At 37.9% G+C, this 25,137-nt stretch overlaps 1 protein-coding gene across 1 annotated transcript in view; it reads left to right on the forward strand.

Annotated features, from left to right (window-relative positions):
* LOC146891851 (uncharacterized) overlaps nt 1–17,785 on the forward strand; it is a 102,104-nt gene extending 84,319 nt beyond the window's left edge. The window contains 3 exon segments of the mRNA XM_085676507.2: nt 942–1,058; nt 14,359–14,814; nt 17,534–17,785. Coding sequence (XP_085532633.2) covers nt 942–1,058; nt 14,359–14,814; nt 17,534–17,785 — 825 coding nt within the window.
* The last annotated feature ends 7,352 nt before the right edge of the window (nt 17,786–25,137 follow it).

Here is a 25,137-nt window from a genome sequence, read left to right on the forward strand (position 1 = left end):
TGAATCCCCTGGGAGTGAAGCCACAGACTGTTGTGAGCCAACATGCAGGTTCTGGGATTGAATCCCAGATCTTCTGGAAGAGCATCCAGTAATCTAACCTTCTGTGCCTTCTCATCCTCCACAGAGCAAAAGCTTTGGAAGCATTCTTCTATTATGTTTTGATTCTTTTTGGTGTCTATTGTAACATTCACTTCTTTCCTTCTTTTAGTTTGTTGGGTAAAGGTCTGTGGATATATCTTCTAAAAGAACCAGCTCTTAGATTCATTGCTTCTTCTTATCATTTTATTTGTTTATGTTTCATTAATCTCTGGGCAGGTGGGCTTCCTTCTTTGGTTGGGTCTGATGTCAGATTCTAGCCTGCCTTAGATAGGACCAATGGCAGAGCTGGGAGGCCAGAACTAGGCCAGGGAAAGATGGTGCATGAGCTTCTTGACAGGACCTTCACCAGGAAAAGCCAATGAGAGCCATTGTTTGGAGCTATGCCTATGGTTTGGATATGCCAGATGAAGGAGGTGGGAGTAAGGGAGGACTCATGAGCTAAAGTCTGATCCTGAGGGTCCACTGTAGGTATTTGGATGCTGAGATGGCAACTATGACTATTTTCACTTCTTAAAGATAGGCCAATAATTGTGAGCTGCTAAATATTTATTCAGACATGTAATTAGTAAATGATTAGTAGTGCATATTTTTTTCTGTACCAATATATGGTGACTACTAATAGAAAAAAGAGTTGTTTAAAGATATGCACCCTAAATCAAAAAATGAGTATATAATGAAGCAAATGTGTATTCCAACTTTCCTATCTACTGAAAATAACTCAGTGTGAAGAACAAATTAACTGTGACAGTGAATACACACCTGTCCATTCCAGTCCTTCCTCTGAGGATTCAGATGAAGAAAGATGGGCCCAGTTTGTTGCAATACAGTATTCATTTCTTAACCAATATCTTGGAGTAAGACTAAAGGAGAAGATGAGAGAAGGTACTGAAACCTCTGAATCTGATGCTTCTGATGAAGAACCAGTACATAGTACCTCTGGAGGAAGAACACACTCAGTGGTAAGAAGTTCCTGCAAATTTAAAACGTTCACTATTTCATGATGAGGGGAAAGATGAATATAGAAGGTCTCTCTGTGGTGCTGCATTGATTTCAAGATGAAAAAACACAGCTTTGAACACTTCCTTGCACCTCCTGTTCTCCTAGTTCCAGAAATGTGCTTGTTAGTAATCTCCCCAACTTCACATGCAAGTAATTTAAGTCATGAAAATATCAAACCTTCAGCCTATCATGGTTTAAACACAAAAGAGAATTCTGGCACTGATACAAAAATAAATGGTAATATCCACAATGCAAGGAAGAAGGGAACTGGGAGTCATTAGAGTTGCAATATTATTTGATGTAAGTAAACCAAAGCATAAGTAATTGGAAACTTGATATTAGACATATACTTAAATGGCTCCTAAATTAAATCCAAAGTAAGCCATTTTGCATTTCCAAGGAATTTTTTATTTAATAGCAATAAAAGACACCTTATCTCTGTAAAAATACATTCATGATAATAGTTGAAATCTCATTTTTTTCTAACTTGTTTTTACTTTAAATGTTTCAGAAATTAGTCTAGGCTTCATTTCTGATTTAGGTCACTGAGAATTTCACAGAATGTATTTTGATCACATTCACCCCACAGCTCCTCACAGATTACATCCCCTTCCCTACTCACCTAATTCTGTCTTTGGGGTTTTCTCGAAATTCCATCGAGTCAGATTTGTGTTGCCACCTACTGGAGCATGGTCCACCTACCAGGGACTACAAAAACCCTTACAGAAAACTACTTCTTCTCCTTGTGGCAGTTATTGCCAGTAGCTCTTTAGCAGGGGCGGGAATTCGGGCTCACCTCGCCTCTTCACACTGTGCCTTTCTCTGACTTGAGATTGCACAGGCCTTGCACACACTGTGTTACAGCTGCTGTGGAGCTCTTCATGCAACTGCCATATTTGCCCAGAAAACACTGCTTTCTTATAGTTATCCACCTTACAATGGCTCTGAAAGTCTTTCTGGTGCCTCTTCGCCAATGATGCCTGAGCTTTAGGAGAGGGTATGAGGTAGGTGTTTCATTTAGGACTAAGCATTCTGCAGAGTCCAACTGTAGGTCTCTGTCAATCACCATCTACTGCAAAAGGTGGCTTCTCTGATGAGGGTTTATAGGGGCATTTATCTGTGGGCTTAATAAAATAGATAAGAGCCAGTTTAATGCTGACTTCTATGGATATTCCAAATGAAGTATGCACATCTACATTTTCAAACCTTATCTCTGCAAATGAAAGAAAAGTTACAATGTCTTTTGGGTCTGGGTTGCCTCACTTGGAATGGCTGTCTCAAGCTTCAACCATTTACCTGTGAGTTTTATGACCCTATTTCCTTATCAACTTAATAAAATTCCATTGTGTAAATACACCACATTTTCATTCTTTATTCTTCAGTTGGTGAACATCCAGGTTGTTCTCCTTTTTCTGAAAGTTGGGAATAAGACGGAATGAACATGAACGAGTAAGTATCACTGCAGAGGGATCTCGCAGACTCCTTGGGTAGATGCCTAAGGACTGGAATAGCAGGATATGTGGTTGATTTATTTATAGGTCCACAAGGAACATCTGACTAATTTCTATACTTGGCTACACCATTTTGCACTCTCACCAGCAGTGAAAACCTGTTCCTCTTTCCCACCATCCAAGCCAGCAATTTTTGTCATTTTAGAACCTTATTCATTCTGACTGGGGTGAGATGAAATCTCAAAGTAGTTTTTAATTTGTATTTTTCTGCTGGCCAAGGAAACTGAACATTTAAAAAATATATTGGACTTTTGGCCTTCCTCTTTTGGAAGCTATTTGCTTAGTTCCATGCTTCTTTTTTTTTCAAATTGGTTTGCTTGTTTTCTTGGTGTTTATGTATTTATTTGTTAATTTTTTTCTTTTTTATTGATTCTTAGTGAGCTATACATTTTTTCTCTGCTCTCCTCTGTCCCTCTCCCCCTTCAAGCCTCCCCCAAGGTTCCCATGATCCCAATTTACTCAAGAGATCTTGTCTTTTTCTACTTCCCATATAGATTAGATCTATGTAAGTCTTTCTTAGTGTCCTTATTGTTCCTAAGTTCTATGGGATTGTGGGTTGTAGACTGGTGTTCTTTGCTTTATCTTTAAAACCCACTGATGGGTGAGCATATGTGATAATTGTCTTTCTGTGTCTGGGTTACCTCACTCAAAATAATGTTTTCTAGCTCCATCCATTTTCCTGAAAAATTCAAGATGTTATTATTTTTTTCTTCTGTGTAGTACTCCATTGTGTAAATGTACACATTTTCCTTATCCATTCTTTGGTCAAGGGGCATTTAAGTTGTCTCCAGGTTCATGCTATGGCAAACAGTGCTGCTATGAACATAGTTGAACACATGTCTTTGTGGCCTGAATGAGCAGCCTTTGGGTATATACCCAAAAGTGGTATTACTGGGTCATGAGGAAGGCTGTTTCCTAATTTTCTGAGAAATCACCACACTAATATCAAAAGGGACTGTACCAGCTTGCATTCCCACCAACAATGCAGAAGTGTTCCCTTTTTCCCACAACCTCCCCAGCATAAGTTGTCATCTTGGCCATTCTTACAGGTGTAAGATGGAATCTCAGAATTGTTTTGATTTGCTTTTCTCTGATGACTAAACATGTTTAATATTTCCTTAAGTGTCTTTCAGCCATTTTAGATTCATTTGTTGAGAGTTCTCTGTTTAGGTCTGGACTCCATTTTCTTTATTGGATTATGTGTTCTTTTGATGGCCAATTTCTTAAGTTCTTTGTATATTTTGGAGATAAGACCTCTTTCTGATGTGGGGTTAGTGAAGATCTTTTTCCATTCTGTAAGTTGTCATTCTGTCTTGTTGATCATGTCCTTTTCTTTAAAATTTTAGGATGTCCCATTTATTAATTGTTTCAGTGTCTGTGCTACTGGGGTTATATTTAGGAAGTGGTCTTCTGTGCTGATATGTTCAAGTGTACTTCTCACTCTCTCTTCTATAAGGTTCAGTGTGGCTGGTTTTATGTTGAGGTCTTTGATCCATTTGTACTTGAGTTTTGTGCATGGTGATAGATATGGGTCTATTTTCATTTTTCTACATGTTGATATCCAGTTATGACAGCACCAATTGTTATATTTCCTTATTTAAATTCATTTAATTTTTATTTTGTTTTTTTGTCAAAAACAGATGTTTGAAAAAGTGAGAATTAATATCTGGGTCTTCTATTCAGTTCCATTCATCCTATTGTCTGTTCTTATGCTAATACCAGGTTGTTTTCAGTACTGTAGCTCTGTAGAAGAGTTTGAAGTCAGAGATTGTGATGCCTACAGGAGTTCTTTTATTGTACAGGATTGTTTTGGCTATCCTAGGTTTTTTTCTTTTCATTACAAAGTTGAGTACTTTTCTTTTGAGGTCTGTGAAGAATTTTGCTGGGATTTTGATGGACATTGCATAGAATTTGTAGATTGCTTTTGGAAAGATTGCCATTTTTACTATGTTAATTCTGCCTACCCAAGAGAATGGGAAATCTTTCCACTTTCTAGTGTCTTCTTCAATTGCTTTCTTCAAAGATTTAAAATTCTTGTCATACAAGTCTTCCAAATGCTTGGTTAGTGTTACCTCAAATATTTTATGCTATTTTTGGCTATTGTGAAGGTTGTTTTTTTATTAAAAATTTCTGCCTCCTCCCATCCCACCATTTCTCTTCCATTGCCCCCACTCCCCCATCCCTTCTCTCTCCAATCCTAAGAGAAGCCAGGGTGCCCTGCCCTGTGGGAAGTCCAACGTTCTCCCCCCTCCATCCAGGTCTAGGAAAGTGTGCATCCAAACAGACTAGGCTCCCAAAAAGCCAGTACATGCAGTAGAATCAAAACCTGGTGTCATTATCATTGGCTTCTCAGTCCACCCTCATTGTCAGCCACGTTCAGAGAGTCCGGTTTGATCCCATGCTCCGTTCAGTCCCAGTCCAGCTGGCCTTGGTGAGCTCCCATTAGATCAGTCACACCGTCTCCATGGGTGGACGCATCCCTTGTGGTCCTGACTTTCTTGCTCATGTTCTCCCTCCTTTTGCTCTTCATCTAGGCCTTGGAAGCTCAGTCCAGTGCTCTAATTTGGGTCTCTGTTTCTATCTCCATCCATCACCAAATGAAGGTTTCTTTGATTTCCTCCCCAGCACTTTTATCATCTGTGTACAGGAGGGCTACTGATTTTTTTAATTACTCTTGTATCCTGTGACATTACTAAAAGTGTTTATGAGTTATAGGAGTTCCTTGGTAGAATTTTGGGGTTACTTATGTAAACTATCAGCAAACAGTCAGAGTTTGACATCTTCTTTTCCTATTTAGATCATCTTGATTTCCTTTAGGTTTCTTATTGCTATGGCTAGGACCTCAAGAATTATATTGAATAGATGTGGAGAGAGTGGAAAACCTTGTCTTGGTCCTGATTTCAGTGGAATTTCTGGGAGTTTCTCTCCATTTAGTTTAATGTTGGCTTGCTGTGTATTGCCTTTATTATGTTTAGGTACGTTCCTTGTATCCCTGCTCTCTCCAAGACCTTTACTATGAAGGGATATTGTATTTTCTCAAAACCTTTTTGGCATCTAATGAGAAGATCATGTGGATTTTATTTTTCAGTTTGTTTATGTGGTGTATTATGTTGACAGATTTTCATATGTTGAACCATCCCTGCATCTCTGGTATAAACCTGACTTGATCATGCTGAATGATGGTTCTGATGTATTTTTGGATTCAATTTGCCAGTATTTTATTGAGTATTTTTGCATCAATGTTCATGAGTGACAATGGTCTGTAATTCTCTTTCTTAGTAATATATCTCTGTGGTTTGGGTATCAGGGTAATTGTAGCCTCATAAAAAGATTTTGGCAGTGTTCCCTCTGTTTCTGTTGTGTGGAATAATTTGAGGAGTATTGGTATTAGTTCTTCTTTGAAAGTCCTGTAGATTCTGAGCTTTTTTTGGCGGGGAGACATTTGATGATTGTTTCTATTTCTTCAGAAGTTATGGGTCTGTTTAATTTGCTTATCTGGTCTTGATTTAATTTTGGTATGTGATACTTATCTAGAAAGTTGTCCATTTTCTTTAAGTTTTCCAATTTTCTGGAGCATAGGTTTTTGAAAAATGACCTGATGATTCTCTATATTTCCTCTGTGTCTATTGTTAACTCTCCCTTTTCATTTCTGATTTTGTTAATTTGGATATTCTCTCTCTGCATTTTGGTTAGTTTGGATAAAGGTTTGCCCATTCTGTTGATTTTCTTGAAGAACCAGCTCTTTATCTTATTGATTCTTTGTTTTATTTCTTTCTTTCTATTTTGTTGATTTCAGCTCTCAATTTGATTATTTCCTGCCATCTAGTTCTCTTAGGTGAGATTGTTTCTTTTCTTTGTAAAGATTTCAAATGTTCTGTTAATTCACTAGTGTGGGATTTTCTCAGCTTCTTTATGTATACATTTAGTGCTATGAATTTTTTTCTGAACACAGCTTTCATTGTGTCCCATAAATTTGGGTATGTTGTGTGGTCATTTTTATTGAATTTTAGGAAGTCTTTAATTTCTCTTCTTGACCCGTTGATGATTCAGGTGAGCATTGTTTAATTTCCAGGTGTTTATGGGTTTTCTGGAATTAGTATTGCTGTTGACTTCTAGTTTTAAACCATGGTGATCTGATAAGGTACATAGGATTATTCCATTTTTTTGTATTTGTTGAGGTTTGTTTTGTTACTGAGAATGTGGTCAATTTTTGAGAAGATTCCATGAGGTGCTGAGAGGAAGGTATATTCTCTTCTTTCTGGATGGAATATTTTATAGATGTCTGTTAAGTCCATTTGAGTCATAACATCTGTTACTTCTCTTATTTTTCTCTTAATTTTTGTTTGACTGACCTGTGCAGTTGTGAGAGGGCAGTGTTGATGTCTCCCACCATTAGTGTTTGTGGTTTAATGTATGATTTAAGCTTTAGAAGTGTTTCTTTTACATATGAGGATGCCCTTGTATTTGGGGCATAGATATTCAGTATTGAGATTTCCTCTTGATGGATTTTTCCTGTAAGTAATATGAAATGACCTTTTGATTGATTTTGGCTTGAAGTATACTTTCTCAGATATTAGGATAGCTACACCTGCTTGCTTCTTAGGTTCATTTGAGTGGAATATTTTTTCCTGACCCTTTACTCTGAGACAATGTCTGTCTTTGAGGTTGTGATGTGTTTCTTTTATGCAGAAGAAGGATGAATTCTGTTTTTATATCCAATCTGTTATTTTGTGCCTTTTTATAGGTGAGTCGAGTTCATTTACATTAGGGGATATTAATGAGCAGTGATTGCTATCTCCTCTTAATTTAGTTTTCATTGTTGGTGATGCTAATTTATGAGTCTTTCCCTTCTTTGGGATTTGCTGCTGTGAGGCCTTCAATTGTCTGTGTTTTAGTTGATGTAGCCAACTTCCTTGGGTTGGAATTTTCCTTCTAGTATTTTGGGGAGCCTGGGTTTGTGGTTGTTATTGATGAAATCTAGATTTGTCATGGAATATCTTATTTTGTCCTTCTATGGTGATTAAAAGTTTTTCTGGGTAGTCTGGGCTGGCATCCATGGTCTCTTAACATCTGCATAATGCTTGCCCGCGACTTTCTGGCTTTCATTATCTCCAAAGAGAAGTCAAGTGCAATTCTGATAGGTCTACCTTTATATGTTACTTGGCCTTTTTCTTTTGCAGCTCTTAATATTCTTTCTTTATTCTGTATGTTTAGTGTTTTGATTATTATGTGGCAAGAGAACATTTTTTTGAATCAAGTTTATTTGGTGTTCTGTAAGCTTCTTGGATCTTCATAGGCATCTTATTCTTTAGGTTGGGAAAGTATTCTGTGATTTGGTAAATATATTTTCTGTGCTTTTGAGTTGAACTTCTCCTTCTTCTGTATCTATTATTCTTAGATTTGACATTTTCATGGTGTCCCATTTTTTCTGAATATTTTGGGTTAAGCTTTTGTTAGATTTAATGTTTTCCTTAACTGATGAGTCTATTTCCTCTGTTTTCTCTTCAGTGCTTGAGATTCCTTCTTCCATATCATGTATTGTAATGTTCACGCTTGCGTTTGTGGTTCCTGATTGTTTTCTTAACACTTCTGATTTTATAATTCCCTTGGCTTGTGCTTTTTTTATTGTCTCTATTTCAATTTTCAAGCCTTGATTAGTTTCTTTCACATATTTGATGTCTTTTTCTTGGTTTTTCTTTAAAGGATTTTTTGATGTCTTCCAATTTTTTTTGTTTGTCTCTTCCTCCATTTCTTTAAGAGAATTTCTTATTTCCTCTCTAAGAGTTTCACACATTCTCTAAAAGTTATTTTTAAGTAATTTCCTTCTGCTTCATTTATATGTTTTTGTTTAGGTCTTGCTGTTGTAGGGTCTTTAGATTTTACTAGTGTTGTGTTGGTCTTTGTGGTGTTTCATGTGTTCTTACCTTTTCTACTCTTTTCCTCTAATAGGTGTGGTTGGGGCTGTCTGAGATTATGTTGATTAATCTTCTAGGGGCCAGTGAATCCAAAGCTCAGATGGTTGTTTCTCATGGTACAGTCAGTGCCACAGTTCTAGTTACCCCCTTGGTTACTCTGTGTTCCCAGAGATAGCTCAGTGTTCCTGTGCTTTGCTCCACTCCCTTGGAGATTCCTCTCAGGCCTACTTTGGCCTAGGTTACTGGCTTTGATTTGTTTCTGTAAATCCTGGTCTGGATATCTACTACAGAAGTCCCTGGCTTGGAGTTAGCCCTGCAAAGGTCTCTGGCTCTGGTCTACTGCCTCGGAGTTCCTAGGCTTGGGTGTGCCCAGAACTGCAGAGGACATGGGCTCAGGCTTATTCCCTCAAAGGTCACAGACTCACACTTGGACCCGCAGAGGTTCCAGGTTCCTGACTATTTATTCCCTTTGATATCCCAGACGAATGCCTGGATCCACAGAGGTTCTGGCTCAGGCCTACTCCCTCTATAGTCCCAGACTCATGCCTGGCCCCGCAGAGATCTCTGATTCTTGCCTCTTCCCTTAGAGGTCCCAGATTCAATCCCAGACTGACAGAGGTCTTGGCTCAGGCCTAGTTCCTGGGAGGTCCTAGACTCATTCCCAGACCCACAGGAATTCTGGCTTAGGTCTACACCCTTGAAGGTCCCCAATACACATCTGGACCCTCAGTCGTCTCTGGTTCTGAGTCACTCAGCGGTTACTCCCTTGTACCTGTTCCAGTGGAGTTCACTGACCCTAGACCAGGTTGCTGACTCAATCCTGATCTGCCAGTATCCAAGGACTGGATTGGCTCCCAACTTCTGCTCCCATGGAGCATGCTTCCTCAGGCCCCCTCTGTCCTAGATAGCTGGTTGAGTTCCACTACCCTGGAATTTATTTCCTCAATCCTGCTCCAGTCCAAGGTGAAGTTCCTTGCCTTAGGCCTATTTTGGCCTTGTTTCCTGGCTTTGACTTGTTTCTGTAAAACCTCATCTGGATGCACCCCTGCAGAGGTCCCTGCCTTGGAGTTCATTCTGCAAAGGTCTTTGGCTCTGGTCTACTGTCTCAGAGTTCCCAGGTCTGGGTGCACCTAGAACTATAGAGCACCTTGCTCAGGCTTACTCCCTCAAAGGTCCCAGATTCCTGTTAGTTCTCTTTATATTCTAGACAGCATCCTTGTGTTAGAATGAGAGCTGGTAAAGATTTTCACATTCTGTAGGTTGCTTCTTTTTACCAATTTTGGTTTCTTTTGCTATATAGAAACTCTTCTGTTTCATGTGTTCCCATTTCTCAACCATTGGTCTTAATGTTTGTACTATCAGGGTCTTGTTCAAAAAACCATTTCTAGTGCCCATAAATGCAAATCTATTCCCTACTCTTTTTCTACCAAATCCACGGTACCAGATGTTCTACTTATTTTTTTATTATTTATTTTTTTTGAGAGAGAGCTTTCTTTTGTAACATTCCTGGCTGTTCTATAGCTCACTTTGTAAACCAACAAACTTTGTAAACTCACTTGAGATCCTCCTGCCTCAACTTCCCCAGTGCTGGGATTAAAGGGGTGTACCACCACTACCTGGCCCAGAACTTATATTAATGTCCTTCATGAGTATAGGTTTGAGTTTTGTTCAAGGTGAAATGCTAAGAATCAAGTTTTATTCTTCTACATGTAACTTCCTTATTTAACCAGTACCATTTGTTGAAGATACTGTCTTTACAAGGTGTGTTGTTGGTCTCTTTGTCAAAAATCAGGTAACTGTGCAAGTATAGGTTACACACACACACACACACACACACACACACACACACACACACACACAGAGTTTATCTTTAGTGTATCTTGCAAATATACTTTCTGGAGACCATATGCATTTTGCAATTAAAGCTATCATTCTCTCATGTAGTGATTGAATTGTGCCTTACAAGTTCTTTGGGTGCCTCGGAATTCACGGAAGGATGTGAAGACATTGCACTTTACTGCTCCCTAATGCTTGTCTGGCTAATATTCTGCTCTGTTATCATTTTTTCCATGATAGTAAATTGTGCTTGTTAAATATCACTGAAACACTGAATGTTTCATAGGCTCTTAGCTAAGGCAAATTATTTCAGTTCTTAATGATAGCTGAATAATTTGTGGGTAGCTGAGCATAGATATGGATACATTTTACTGTTAATTACCTATTACTTTCTGCTTTCTCTGTATCTATAACTTTTATCTTGAAAAGTTATAGTCATTTTAAAACACAAGCACCATAAATAAAAAACAGTAAGAAAAATGATTCAGATTTATCTTCCATCTTCTCATCAGCAGAATATGTTCCAAAAACCAGGATTAAGGAATGAATATAGCAGAGAATACCCACCATCAGAACATCTCTTTGCAAAAATGAGTGAAGAGGAGGAGAGGGTCCAGGTGAGTGAAGTTCAACATGCATACCTTAACAAACTCCTCAGGAAAGATTTAAAGAAGACAATCTGCAAAATGCACAAAAAGTCTGAAAGTACCATCTGTTCTAACAAAGTGCCAAGTCCTGATAAACCTAAAGTGAGAACTCACTTAAAGGTAATTCTGTTCTCTCTGATCTGAAAAATTGCATATTTGACTGTGTAAGAAATGAAACATCTGAACTGCCCATGTCTGAAGTAGGGTAGAGGTTTTCCAAACAATAGCAAATCCCAAATCATGAAAATAACTTGTATTTTGTCCATGCTCCCAGGCCCAGGAATATACTATCCCAGTCATCATTTAACATTTTTAAAAAATAAACCAGACTCTGTAAATCACAAACTAAAAATTAAACATGGTTTTAACACCATATGAAAAATTCATGCAATAATACTGAAAGTAAATAATTGTAAACATAAAGGCCCAGGAGTCGTTAATCAGTTGACATGCAAAGAACCAACATGGTGTCTCTGCAAGTGATAATAGAAAAAGCACATTATAAGGAATCAGTGATTAGCCAGTAGACACATGACAAAGTCTAGTAAACCAAAAGCACCCAGGCTTCTATGGTCATGTGACTGACATGAAAATGGCACCATAGTTTTTTTACTGTTGACTCACCTACTTGAATAGTTGAATACTTTGGCTTGTTTCTCCCTTGCTTTTACATTAAATATTTCAGAATTTGTAGAAGCTTGCATCTTAAGTGTATAAGTTTGTTGATTTTTACAAACATTTACTTTCTTCAATCCATATGTATGCACCTATACAAACAAGTACCTTTCACTATGTGTATATTGACTCAGTTGTGCCTCAGATTTCAAGTACCAAACTGAAGACATTAACTTTTACCACTTCCTGATTCTTACATGCCCATCACTCTGCTCTGTTAGCTGTTGTCTTCATCCAAGTAAATAGCACTATGACATTGAAGAGTAACTTTATTTGTGAAAGTTTCTCCACCAAATTCCCTGTAGGCAATGTGTGGGACATTTTCTTGCTTAATGATTGATTTGTGAGGGCTCAGTTCAGGATGGACAGTGATGCCTCTGGGCATACAGACATGGGTTGTATCTTAAACAGACTGAGAAAGTCATGAGGACCTAACCAGTAAGCAGCTAATGCTCCATGACTCCTCCTTGAGTTCCTACTTTGAGTTTCTGTCTTGACTTCTCTCAGTGCATTGTGGCCTTTGAAATAATTCATTTCCTCTCATGTTGCTTTTGATTATGATTTTTATCACAGCAACAGAAAGAAAACTGAGACATCCATTGAGCCATGACCCCAGTATCATCTTGCAGCTTTTTAAAAAAAAACTGGATATTAAAAGATGAAAATATTTCACATGCACATATTTGCTTTATACACACTATTAAAAAATCAAGTCACCAAAAGAGACATGTGGCCCCAAGATGATATATATATATATAGTTACTTATATACCCTGAATAAGCCATCAAAATTCCAGATTTCTTCAACAAGCTGGATTACAGTTACCTGTAAGGAACTGAATCCAGTGTGTTTTGAGCCATGTCATTGAACTGATCTATGCAGAAGGTCCCCCTTCTGTCTGAGTCACACCTGTTCATTGATTTGCTAAAGATCCAATTTTTGATTTATTCTTAATTAATATTTTTCAAATAATAATATACATTATTACTTCATTTCCCTGTTCTCCCATCTCCTCCCATAGACTCCCCTTGCTCTCAAATTTATGACTTTTTTCTTTATGATGTTAAACACATGCACACACACATAAAAATACACACTCCTAAATGTATGAGTACATCTTCTTAAACCAGTATAATTTTTCATATATGTATATGATCTTAGGATGGACCTTCAGTATTAGATAATTCATTATGGGGGGCATGTCCCTGGAGAAGACCATCTCTCCATTCCTCAGCCATCCCCATTGTCCATAGTTCTTTATATACAGGTGAGGCTCCATGACTTAGTTCATCCATTGGTGCCATCTTTGTTCAGGTCATGTTTAGGCAGCCATGTTGATAAGACTCAATGATTGTAACTACTTCAGCCTTCCTAGAATACACAATCTCAAGCAAGTCTCATCTACTCTCCCTCTAAAAGTAACTAAATGAAATGCGCATGTAACCTGGTCAATTTATTACTCTACATGCAATGCATATCAGTAATATCTGAATTTTTCTTCATAAAGCATTGCATGTTTTTTCATTTCTAATATTTTGCTAACATTTATCTAGAAATATTCTGTAAGGCATAAAATCTTTACACATAAACTACAAGCCTAATCTTTTAAAAAAGGGCTGAAGAGAAGCTCAGAATTTAAAGCCCTTAATATTTCATCAAGAGAACCTGAATTTAGTTCCCAGAACACACACAGTAACATACAACCACCTGCATTTCCAATTCCAATATATCTAATGTCTGATACAGGCCTCTATGAGATCAACACACACATGGTGCTTGTTCAAATTATTGGGCACATGTGTACATAAACAAATTAAACTAAACATACACCCTTAGAATCTTGCGATTTTCCATGAAATCTTATCTTAAACTGTCTTTACATTTGAGGTAAACTTTATTCTGAAAACTTTGCTGTCTCTCACTTGTATAATGTCCCCTAATGATGTATGTATGATAAGTTTAGGCCTCTTGATTATGTGATCGACATTATGAACAATGTGTCTGTAAAAACCAGCATGTTAGAATAAGTTAAAAAGAGTTCATTTTCCAGGATGCCATTGTAGTGCCATTACCATTCACACTCATGCCAAGTTTATGGATTTAGTTCTGCCCCAGTTTCTAATTGTTTTTAGTGCCTGAACTGAGAGATAAAATCAATACTTAGCCAGGGATCCCTGCAGAAAGAGACCTGAGGAAACACACACTCCTTATATACATATACATATGCAGACATAAGAATTGTTAAATGGAGTTATTTATAACAGGGCAACAATGACCCAACTAGACATCAAAGGTGAAAAATACAAAGTCTATTGTTCAAGAATAGATTTGTAATGTTAAAAGTAGTGCAATTTACTATTTTAGGCAAATTTAATATACAATAAGATATATTTATACCAATTAATATGGATTAAGTTTGTTGGTTCATAGTTTTACTTCTACTCCAGGCTAAGGTAAATCATTTTCAATAATTGATTATAGCCTAGTGATCTGAGTAGCCAAACATATGAAGAAACAAAGGTGCTCCCTACTTTCCCAATCTGTTCCCTATTCCTGCAAGGACAAAGCTACTTTGAAAAAATCATCCCCAACCACCACCACCACCACCACCAACAACAACAACAATAAATCTGTGAAGAAAGCCAAGCAAACTAATATCCCATTTCTCATCAGCAGAAAATAACTGAAGAAAAGAAGAAATGTGATAGAAAAGAAGCACAAGTGCATTCACGACTTCCTTCAGTCAAGAGGAAAAAGGACATAAAGAAACAAGCTGATTGGCATCACACAAGATGGAAGGAACTCCTCAGAAATGATATAAAAGAAATACTGAGGGAAGAATTGGCTGTAGAACATGCAAAGATGAGGAACCTTTTCAGAAAGGATGTAGAGGAAATTATGGGACTGCTCAGGAATTAATTATGCCAAATATGTAAGGAGCAGGTGGCTCTGCTGAAGGAGCAGGCAAAGGAAACACAACAGGAGCACTGGAATCTGCAGTACTTATGGCTGAAAGACCTCTTCAGAAGGGACCTAAAAGAGATGGTTTGTGAACAGATTAAAAACTCTAAAATTATCATTTGTCCTAAAGAGCCACTACCTGGCCCCTCTAAAGGAACTACAGACTTCTAGGTAGGTCTCCTCACTGGAAAGGACTGTGCTTGATTGACAGGCGAAAGATGCATCTGCATGTCTGAGTCTGCAGTGCTGCAGATTGTTCCCTGTCTGGAACCCACCCCTGATCATGTCCTGACCCCTCATATTCTCAATCCCAAGAATCCAGTGGGAGGTTCCAGTGTGAATGAGTATAAAAACTAACAATAAGGAAGTAAATGTTCAGTCAATACAAATGAGCACAATTCTTGAAATAGAACATAAATAAAGCAAAATATCAAACCAGAGAGTAGTTACTGTTGACAAGAAAAGAACAGACCTGTTAGATAATATGCCATGGTAAGTATATAAACAAAAGTACAATGAGAAATTATGTAATAAATGCATGTCTTAGAAGAGAAAAGACATTGTTTTATATATTTCAAAGAAATAAAACACATGACTAAAATAAGGCCACTCTGCATGTCAACAGGTATAGACAGACTATAGAGTTGCATTAGAGCTATTTCTTCTCTCTTATTTCAGACTTCTGTGTATATTTGCATCAATAATTAAAGGTTTATCATACGTTCGAAATGTTTATCTTCTTAAATTATTTGCCTTCTCCAAGTTAGGCCACCTCCTCTTCTAATGAACGGATAGAGTGCTGTGTAGCAAACCCTCGGGGGGGGGGTTAATTTTAGGCAACATCATTTCTTTCATTCTCTGAAACTTATCTGCTGTCATTTTGCTCTGTTATGTGCTGTTTTCTCCAGTCCATTTGATAGTGCAGAAACCCTCAAGTTGGGAGTATCAGAGACCAGCTTCGACAAAAATGTCACTTACCAGGGTAGAACTATGGGGATCATAAAAATAGCAAAGAGAATGATGACTTGAGTAAAAATAATAAAATTTAAAACATATGATATTACTGGGAGGGAGTTCAAGTGAATACTCAAATCACCCACATTTAATTTCCATTTGCTTAAATACCTGACCCAAAGAATAGGAGTAAGATGGAAAAGTGCATTAACATGATACAAGGAAATGAACATACCAGTTGAAGTGGGGAGGGCTATGATCTTAGTTAAACATTCTGTTGCTAGGACAAGTTAAGTAATGCTCATACCCTAGAACAAAACATTCTGTAAGCAAACCACTCCCTGGGTGGAATCCATATTATCTTCTTAAGGGAGTAGGAACTTTGAGTACCCTAGGACATTTGTTTGTAGTAGAAATATATCTACTTCTTTATTCCTGAAATAGAAGGTCTGAATATTAGCCACAATTGCTGGCAATAACCTTGGGAGAGCAGAACTCTCTGACCTAAATTTAGGTGGGACCTTTGTTTTTTTGAGGTAGAAACAGACGATAACCTTGAAAGAACAGATGTAAGTTCCTACTCTCTGACCTTTGGTCAGGGTGGATTGGCAACAATTTTGAGCAAGCTGAAACCCTCTGACCTTCAGACAAAGTGGAACATGCTCATATTTCTGGGCCTCCACAGGAGAGGTTCTGGTCTCCAGCCATACCTTAAAGTACTAGCTGGGAACTAAGCTCTATGATTTTAATCTTTCTGTGCTGACAGAGAGAACAGGTTCCTTAATCAACCCCAATGTTTAGAAAGAGAACCATTCACCAGAATGGAACATTTAAAATTAGGGTTTTATTCTATTATTTATTTCCCTGTCCCAAGAGGACAGTAGAATGCATTAGAAACTGTTGTACACAGCTAGACCATATACATGCACAACACGTCCATAATATGTAGTTTCCAATGAAAACTCTGTTCATTGTGTCTGCTGTTTGCTGTCCTTTGGACAGGGGATTTTATTTGCTTGACCCTCCTTCCCAGCCTTTTGAAAATGTTTCACGATGATACTAGACTATTTTTGATTAGCACATTTGATATTTCTTACACTTCATTTTTGTTGTTGTTTGATTTCTTCCTCTGTGCAATAGGTATTTATAACTTTGCTCATTAATTATTGTCCCCATAGCTTTATTAGCGTCTGCTTCTCATTTTCCTTAGATGCAGCTGAATTCATATAATTGTGTGTCTCTGGCTGTTGACACACTAAATATCTCTGCTCCTACTGTCTGTGATCTCAAGTCAAATCTAATATATACAATTAGAAATCATATATGACTTTACCCCTAAAGACATTATTTTTGAGAAAAAAATCCAGTAAACATGCTAAAATTAAAAGAATTTTAATTATAATTATTTAAATGAAGTAAAAGTACTTCATAATACTTTAAGAATCATTTTCTTCCATTTACATGTATAGTTTAAGATAGATATTCAATAATTTTAAATATACTAATTATTAATTTGAGGAAGAGAATTATTGTTTATTAAACACTCTTGGGTAGTAGTATTACAATCTCTCTGAAGAAATATGCATGCAAGGTCAAAACTTTAGCTATGAGACTTGGTTTTACTTGCTACATCTTATCTAATTCAAAGAAATAAGACATAAGTATTCTAATCAACCCTGACAAAAATCATGGGTGTCTGGTTTATAGTCAATTCTAGGAGAAAGTGATTTATTTTCAGTTCTTAGTGATAGCCTAGTGATTTGAGACAAAATGGGCATATGTGAAGAAGTTTAACTGTTAAGTATTGAACACTTTTTACTTCCTCATGGTCTATAACTTGTGACTTGTAAAGATAATATTAAAAATAAGCACCTAAAGATAAGAAAACTTCTGCTAGGAAACCAAGCAAATGAACCTTCTGCCTTCCCTCCTGCAGAGAACTGCTCCTGAACAAGAAACAAAGAAAAAATATGAAGGTGGCCATGACAGTGCCCCTTCACATTCAGGAAAGCCTGTGGTGCAAACAGATGAGGAAAGTGTGGATGGCCAGAAGGATTCCCACTGTAAGCCTCTAAAGGAGCTCATCAAAGAAGACTTAAAAGAAAAATTTTGTGAAATTCTTGAAAAATATAAATATGATACATGTATGAAGAAAGAACTATCTCATATCTTTAAAGGAAGAAAATAGCTAAGGGTAATCCCCTTGAATTTTTTTTTTACTTTTTTATTGATTGTTATTGAGCTCTACATTTTTCTCTGCTCCCCTCCATGTTTCTCCTCTCCTCTTCAAACCTCCCCCAAGGTACCCATGCTCCCAATTTTCTCAGGAGTTCTTGTCTTTTTCTATTTCCCATGTAGATTAGATCTGTGTATGTTTCTCTTAGGGTTCTCATTGTTGTCTAAGTTCTCTGGGATTATGATTTGTAGGCTGGTTTTCTTTGCTTTATGTTTAAAAAACACTTATGAATGAGTACGTGTGATAATTGTCTTTCAGTGTCTGCATTGCCTCACTCAAATTGATGTTTGATCCTCCAGAATTTTAAAAGCAATGTATTTCATGTGTGGAGGCAGATACATCTGTGAGCCCTTGTCTGCTGGGCTGCAGGGAGCATCTAGACAACAGAATACCAGCCTTTCACATACCCTGCTCTTCCTTGGTCCAGGGACCCTTCCTATTCACCTTCTTGTGCTTAAGTGAAAAGATCAGACTATAACAAATATAACAAATATGACTTTAATAAATAATAAGACTTCTTATTTAATAATAATATAGAAAAATAATATAAAGACCTCTTCAAGATTTTTAGTTGAATGAAAGGTACTAATATAATTTCTTTGCAAATAGCATCACAAGCAAAATGTAATGACCTGGGAATTCAATGTTAAACATGTGCCTAAATCATGAGAAGGGATGTGGTTCCCATAACTCAAAGATAGTAATCATGTGACTTTAAAAACAGCCTGGGATTCTGATGGACAGTTTTATTTTATCAGGTAACTGGATCCCAGGCTTTTCTGCCTCTATTATTCTTCATTATTATTTTTTTGAAAGTTATTTTATTAAATTATAAAAGTTTCCATTTCCGCCCCTTCTCCCACCACCCTCCCACTCCCGCCACTTCCTCTCCTCCTCCCTCTCCATCCCTAAGAGCAGTCAGGGTTTCCTGCCCTGTGGGTAGTTCAAGCTCCTCCCCGCTCCCTCCAAGTCCAGGAAGGTGAGTATCCAAACAGACTGGATCCGCAAAATCCAGTATATGCAGACGAAACAAGTCCCAGTGTCATTGTCAATGGCTTTTCAGAAAGACTCCGGGCCAGCCACATTCAGAGAATCCGGCCACATTCAGAGAATCTGGTTGGATCGCGTCCTCGTTCAGTCCCAGTCCAACTGGCCTTGGTAAACTCTCATTAGATCCGTCCCCTTGTATCAGTGGGTGATCACATCCCTCGCAGTCCTTATTACCTTTTTCATTTTCTTCATCCTTCTGCTCCTCATTTGGACCTTGGAGGGCTCAGTCCGGTGCTCCAATGTGGGTCTCCATCTGTATCGCCATCCATCATCTGATGAAGGTTCCCTTTGGTCTTGCCTTATTTGCTCACGTTCTCTTTCCTTCTGCTTCTCGTTTGGACCTAGGGAGTTAAGTCCAGTGTTCCGATGTGGGTCTCTGTCTCTATCTCCATCCATCGCCAGATGAAGGTTCTATGGTGATAAGCAAAATATTCATCAATATGGTTATGGGCCAAGGCCGTTTCAGGCACCCTCTCTTCTGTCCAGAGAACAATCTGGGGATCTCTCCTTGGACCTGGGATCCCATTTATAATCAAGTCTCCTGTAAACCCTAAAATGACTCCCTTAGTTGAAATATATTCTTCCCTGATCCCATATCCATCCTTCCTCCTTCCCCCCATCCCAGTCCACTGAGCTTTCCCCATTCCTCCCCTACTCCCTTCCAAAAACCCTCCCACCCCCCCCCCATGCACCCGAGGTTACCTGGGACTCTTGTCTATTTCCAATCTCCAGGCGGATAGCTACATGATTTTCATCAGGTTCACCATCTTATTTAGCTTCTCTAGGATCATGAAAAATAGGCTCAAAGACCTTTAATTATGGTTAGAATCCACATATGAGTGAATACATACCATATTCCTCTTTTTGGGTCTGGCTTACCTCACTCAGCAAAGCGTTTTCTATTTCCATCCATTTGCATGCAAAATTCAAGATATCATTGTTCTTTACCATTGAGTAAAACTCTAATGTGTATATGTTCCACACCTTTTTTTAACCATTCTTCTATTGAGGGGCACCTAGGTTGTTTCCATGTTCTAACTATTACAAATAGTGCTGCTATGAACATAGTTGAACAAATGCTTTTGTAGTATGTTAGAGCATCTCTTGGGGATATTCCCAAGAGTGGAATTGCTGGGTCCTGAGGGAGGTTGACTCCCAGTTTCCTGAGAAACCGCCACACTGATTTCCACAGTGGCTGCACAAGCTTGCATTCCCACCAACAATGGATGAGAGTTCCCCTCATTCCACATCCTCTCCAGCATAGGCTATCATTAGTGTTTTTGATTTTGGCTATTCTGACAGGTGTAAGATGATATCTCAAAGTGGTTTTGATTTGCATTTCCCTGATCGCTAAGGATGTTGAGCATGACCTTAAGTGCCTTTTGGCCATTCAAAATTCATCTGTTGTGAATTCTCTGTTCAGTTCAGTACCCCATTTTTTAATTGGGTTAATTAGAGTTTTAGTGTATAGTTTCTTGAGTTCTTTGTATATTTTGGAGATCAGACCTTTGTCTGATGAGGGGTTTGTGAAGGTCTTCTCCCAGTCAGAAGGTAGCCTTTTTGTCTTACTGACAGTGTCCTTTGCTTTACAGAAGCTTCTCAGTTTCAGGAGGTCCCATTTATTCATTCTTTCTCTTATTGTCTGTGCTACTGGGGTTCTGCTTAGGAAGTGGTCTCCTGTGCCTATATTTTGTAGACTACTTCCCACTTTCTCTTCTATCAGGTTCAAAGTGGTCGGATTAATATTGATGTCTTTAATCCATTTGGACCTGAGTTTTGTGCATGGTGATAGATATGGATCTATTTTCATTTTTCTACAGGTTGACATCCAGTTATGCCAGCACCATTTGTTGAAGATGCTTTCCTTCTTCCATTGTATACCTTTAGCTCCCTTGTCAAATATCAGGTGTTCATACGTTTGTGGGTTAATACCCGGGTCTTCTATTCGATTCCATAGGTCAACTTATCTGTTGTTATGCCAATACCAAGCTGTTTTCAATACTGTTGCTCTGTAATAGAGTTTCAAGTCAGGGATGGTAATGCCTCCAGAAGTTCCTTTATTGTATAAGATTGTTTTGGCTATCCTGGGTTTTTTGTTTTTCCATATAAACTTGATTATTGTTCTCTCAAGGTCTGTGAAGAAGTCTGATGGGATTTTGATGGGAATTGCATTGAATCTATAGATTGCTTTTGGTAGAATTGCCATTTTTTACTATGTTGATTCTCCCAATCCAAGAGCAGGGGAGGTCTTTCCATTTTCTGGTATCCTCCTCAATTTCTTTCTTCAAGGACTTAAAGTTCTTGTCAAATAGGTCTTTCACTTCCTTGGTTAGAGTTACCCCAAGATATTTTATGCTATTTGTGGCTATCATGAAAGGTGATGTTTCTCTGATTTCCCTCTCTGCTTCTTTATCCTTTGTGTATAGGAGGGCAACCGATTTTTTTGGAGTTGATCTTGTATCCTGCCACATTGCTAAAGGTGTTTATCAACTGTAGGAGTTCTTTGGTAGAATTTTTGGGGTCGCTTATGTACACTATCATATCGTCTGCAAATAAATGAAATAAATAAACGAAAGTTTAACTTCATAGTTTCCAATTTGAATCCCCTTGATCCCCTTATGTTGTCTTATTGCTATTGCTAGAACTTCAAGCACTATATTGAAGAGGTATGGAGAGAGTGGACAGCCTTGTCGTGTTCCTGATTTTAGTGGAATGGCTTTGAGTTTCTCTCCGTTCAATTTGATGTTAGTTGTAGACTTGCTATATATTGCTTTTATTATATTTAGGTATGATCCTCGTACACCCAATCTCTCCAACACCTTTATCATAAATGGGTGTTGAATTTTGTCAAATGCTTTTTCAGCATCCAATGAAATGATCATATGTTTTTTTCTTTCAGTTTATTTATATGATGGATTACATTGATAGATTTGCATATGTTGAACCAGCCCTGCATCTCTGGGATGAAGCCCACTTGATCATCATCGATAATTTTTCTAATGTATTCTTGGATTTGGTTTGCTAGTATTTTATTGAGTATTTTAGCATCAATGTTTATGAGTGAGATTGGTCTGTAATTCTCTTTCTTGTTTGTGTCTTTGTGTGGTATTGGTATCAGGGTAACTGTAGCTTCATAAAAAGAGTTTGGCAATGATTCTTCTGTTTCTATATTGTGAAATACATTAAGGAGTATAGGTATTAGCTCTTCCTGGAAGTTCTGGTAGAATTCTGCATTGAAACCATCTGGTCCTGGGCTTTCTTTGGTAGGGAGATTTTTGATAACAGCTTCTAATTCTTCACAACTGACAGGTCTATTTAGATTGTTCACCTGGTCTTGGTTCAACTTTGGTATATGTTACTTATCTAAAAAATGTCCATTTCTTTAACATTTTCCAACTTTGTGGCATATAAACTTTCGTAATAAGATCTAATGATTCTCTGAATTTCCTCTCTGTCTGTGGTTATGTCCCCCTTTTCATTTCTGATCTTATTAATTTGCATGTTCTCTCTCTGCCGTTTGACTAATTTGGATAGGGGTTTGTCAATCTTGTTGATTTTCTCCAAGAACCAGCTTTTTGCTTCATTGATTCTTTGGATTGTTTTCTGTGTTTCTATTTTGTTGATTTCAGCCCTCAATTTGATTATTTCCAGTCTTCCAGACATCCTGTGTCAATCAGCTTCTTTTTTTCTAGGGCTTTGAAGTGTTCTGTTAAGTCTCCAATGTGTGCTTTCTCCCTTTTCTTTAATTGGGCACTTAGTGCTATGAACTTTCCTCTTAGCACTGCTTTCATAGTGTCCCATAGGTTTGAGTATGTTGTGTCTTTATTTTCATTAAATTCAAAGAAGACTTTAATTTCTTTCTTTATTTCTTCCTTGACCCAGGGGTGATTCAGTAGTTGACTGTTCAACTTCCATGAGTTTGTTGGTTTTTTTGGGGTTGCACTGTTGTTGAATTCTAACTTTATTCCATGGTGGTCTGACAAGACACAGGTGGTTACTAATATTTTTTTGTATCTGTCGAAGTTTGCTTTGTTACCAAGTATGTGGTCAATTTTCGAGAAGGTTCCATGAGCTGCAGAGAAGAAGGTATATTCTTTCCTATTTGTTTGGAATGTTCTATACATGTCTGTTAAGTCCTTTTGATTCAATACCTCCAATAATTCTCTTATTTCTCTGTTAGGTTTCTGTCTGATTGACCTGTCCATTGGTGAGAGAGGAGTGTTGAAGTCTCCTACTATTAGTGTGTGTGGTTTGATGACTGCCTTGAGTTCTAGAAGTGTTTCTTTTACATAAGTAGGAGGCTTTATATTAGGGGCGTAGATATTCAGGATTGAGACTTCCTCCTGATGAATTGTTCCTGTTATGAGTATAAAATGTCCATCTCCATCACTTCTGATTGATTTTAGTTTGAAGTCAATTTTGTTGGAAATTAGAATGGCCACACCTGCTTGTTTCTTAGGTCCATTTGCTTGAAAAACCTTTTCCCAACGCTTTATTCTGAGTAGATGTCTGTCTTTGTGGTTGCGATATGTTTCTTGTAAACAGCAGAATGTTGGATCCTGTTTTTGTATCCAATCTCTTAGTCTGTGCCTTTTTATAGGTGAATTGAGTCCATTAATATTAAGTGATATTAATGACCAGTGGTTGTTGACTCCGGTTATTATTATTTTTTGTTTGTTTGTTTAATAGAGTTTGTATGTGTCCCTTCTTTGAGTTAAGCTCATGAAGGGTCGCTAGATGTCTGAGTTATTGTAGGCAGTGTTGACAATGTTGGATTCCTTCGGTTGCGATTTTCCTTCTATTACTTTCTGTAAGGGTGGGTTTTGTGGCTACGAAATGTTTAAATTTGTTCTTATTCTGGAATATTTTGTTTTCTCCATTGATAGTGAATGATAGCTTGGCTGGCTATAGTAGTCTGTGTTTGCATCCATGGTCTCTTAGTTTCTGCAATACCTCTATCCAGGACCTTCTGGCTTTCATGGTTTCCATAGAGAAGTCCGGTGTAACTCTGATAGGTTTACCTTTATAAGTTACTTGACCTTTTGCCTTTGCAGCTCTTGGTATTCTTTCTTTAATCTGTATGGTTTTTTTATATGGCGAGGGGATGGTTTTTTTTTGATCAAGTCTATTCGGTGTTCTGTATGCTTCTTGAACCTTCATAGGAATAGCGTTCTTTAGATTGGGAAAGTTTTCTTCTATAATTTTGTTGGATATATTTTCTGGGCCTTTGATCTGCAGTTCTTCTCCTTCTTCAATCCCTATCATTCTTAGATATGGTTTTTTTTATTATGTCCCAGATTTCCTGAATGTTTTGTGAAGAGAATTTGTTGGATTTGCCGTTTTCTTTGACCAGAGCATTTATTTTCTCTATGGTATCTTCAGAATCTGAGATTCGTTCTTCCATCTCTTGTATCCTTTTGGTTATGCTTGATTCTGTAGTCTCTGTTCATTTACCTAGATTTTCCATATCCAGCCGGCCCTCGTTTTGTGTTTTCTTCATTCCTCCATTTCAGTTTTCACTTCTTGAACTGTTTCCATTACCTGTTTGATTGTTTTTTCTTGGTTTCCCAGTGTATCATTCACGGATTTACTCATTTCTTCGAACTTTTTGTTATACTTCTCATCCATTTCTTTACTCATTTCTTCAATCTTTTTGTTGTATTTCTCATCCAGTTCTTTAAGGGAGTTATTCATATCCTGTTTAAGGGACTCTATTGCTTTCATAATGACACTTTTCTCTACTTCTTCTGAATTAAGAGGTTCAAGTCCTTCTATTGTAGGGTCATTGGGATCTGGTGTTTTCATGTTCTTTTTTAGATTGTTGGAGGAGTTCTTGCCTTGGCATCTGCCCATCTCTTCCTTGAAATGCTCTCTATTGGATCTTCTGGTTCCGGGTCAGGTTCCCTTGTAGGGCAGGGACTTCACTGACAGAAGGCCTACCTTTCCTCAGGCAGTCTACTGAAACACAGACACTCCCTCCTGCTTGTTGCACTCACAGCCCAGGCCCAGCACACAAGGAGAGAGCACAAGCTCTGGAGAGATCTTATGGCCCTAGGGGGAAGGGGGGAAGAGAGGAAGGTGTACCTGGATGAAGGCTGGGATGGGATTCGGGAGAGCTCTGCAGGGTGGAGCCACCACTGCAGGGTGACCAGGAAGTCGAGGGGGGCGGGGAAAGTCTGAATTCCTCCTAGCCGAAGCCCCTAGGCCAGAAGCAAACTCACCCCTCCTCCAATGGATGTCTGCTAGAAGTTCAC

The sequence above is a fragment of the Myodes glareolus genome, chromosome 13 (assembly GCF_982192425.1).
Source record: "Myodes glareolus chromosome 13, mMyoGla1.1, whole genome shotgun sequence".
NCBI classification, from domain to species: Eukaryota; Metazoa; Chordata; class Mammalia; order Rodentia; family Cricetidae; genus Myodes; species Myodes glareolus.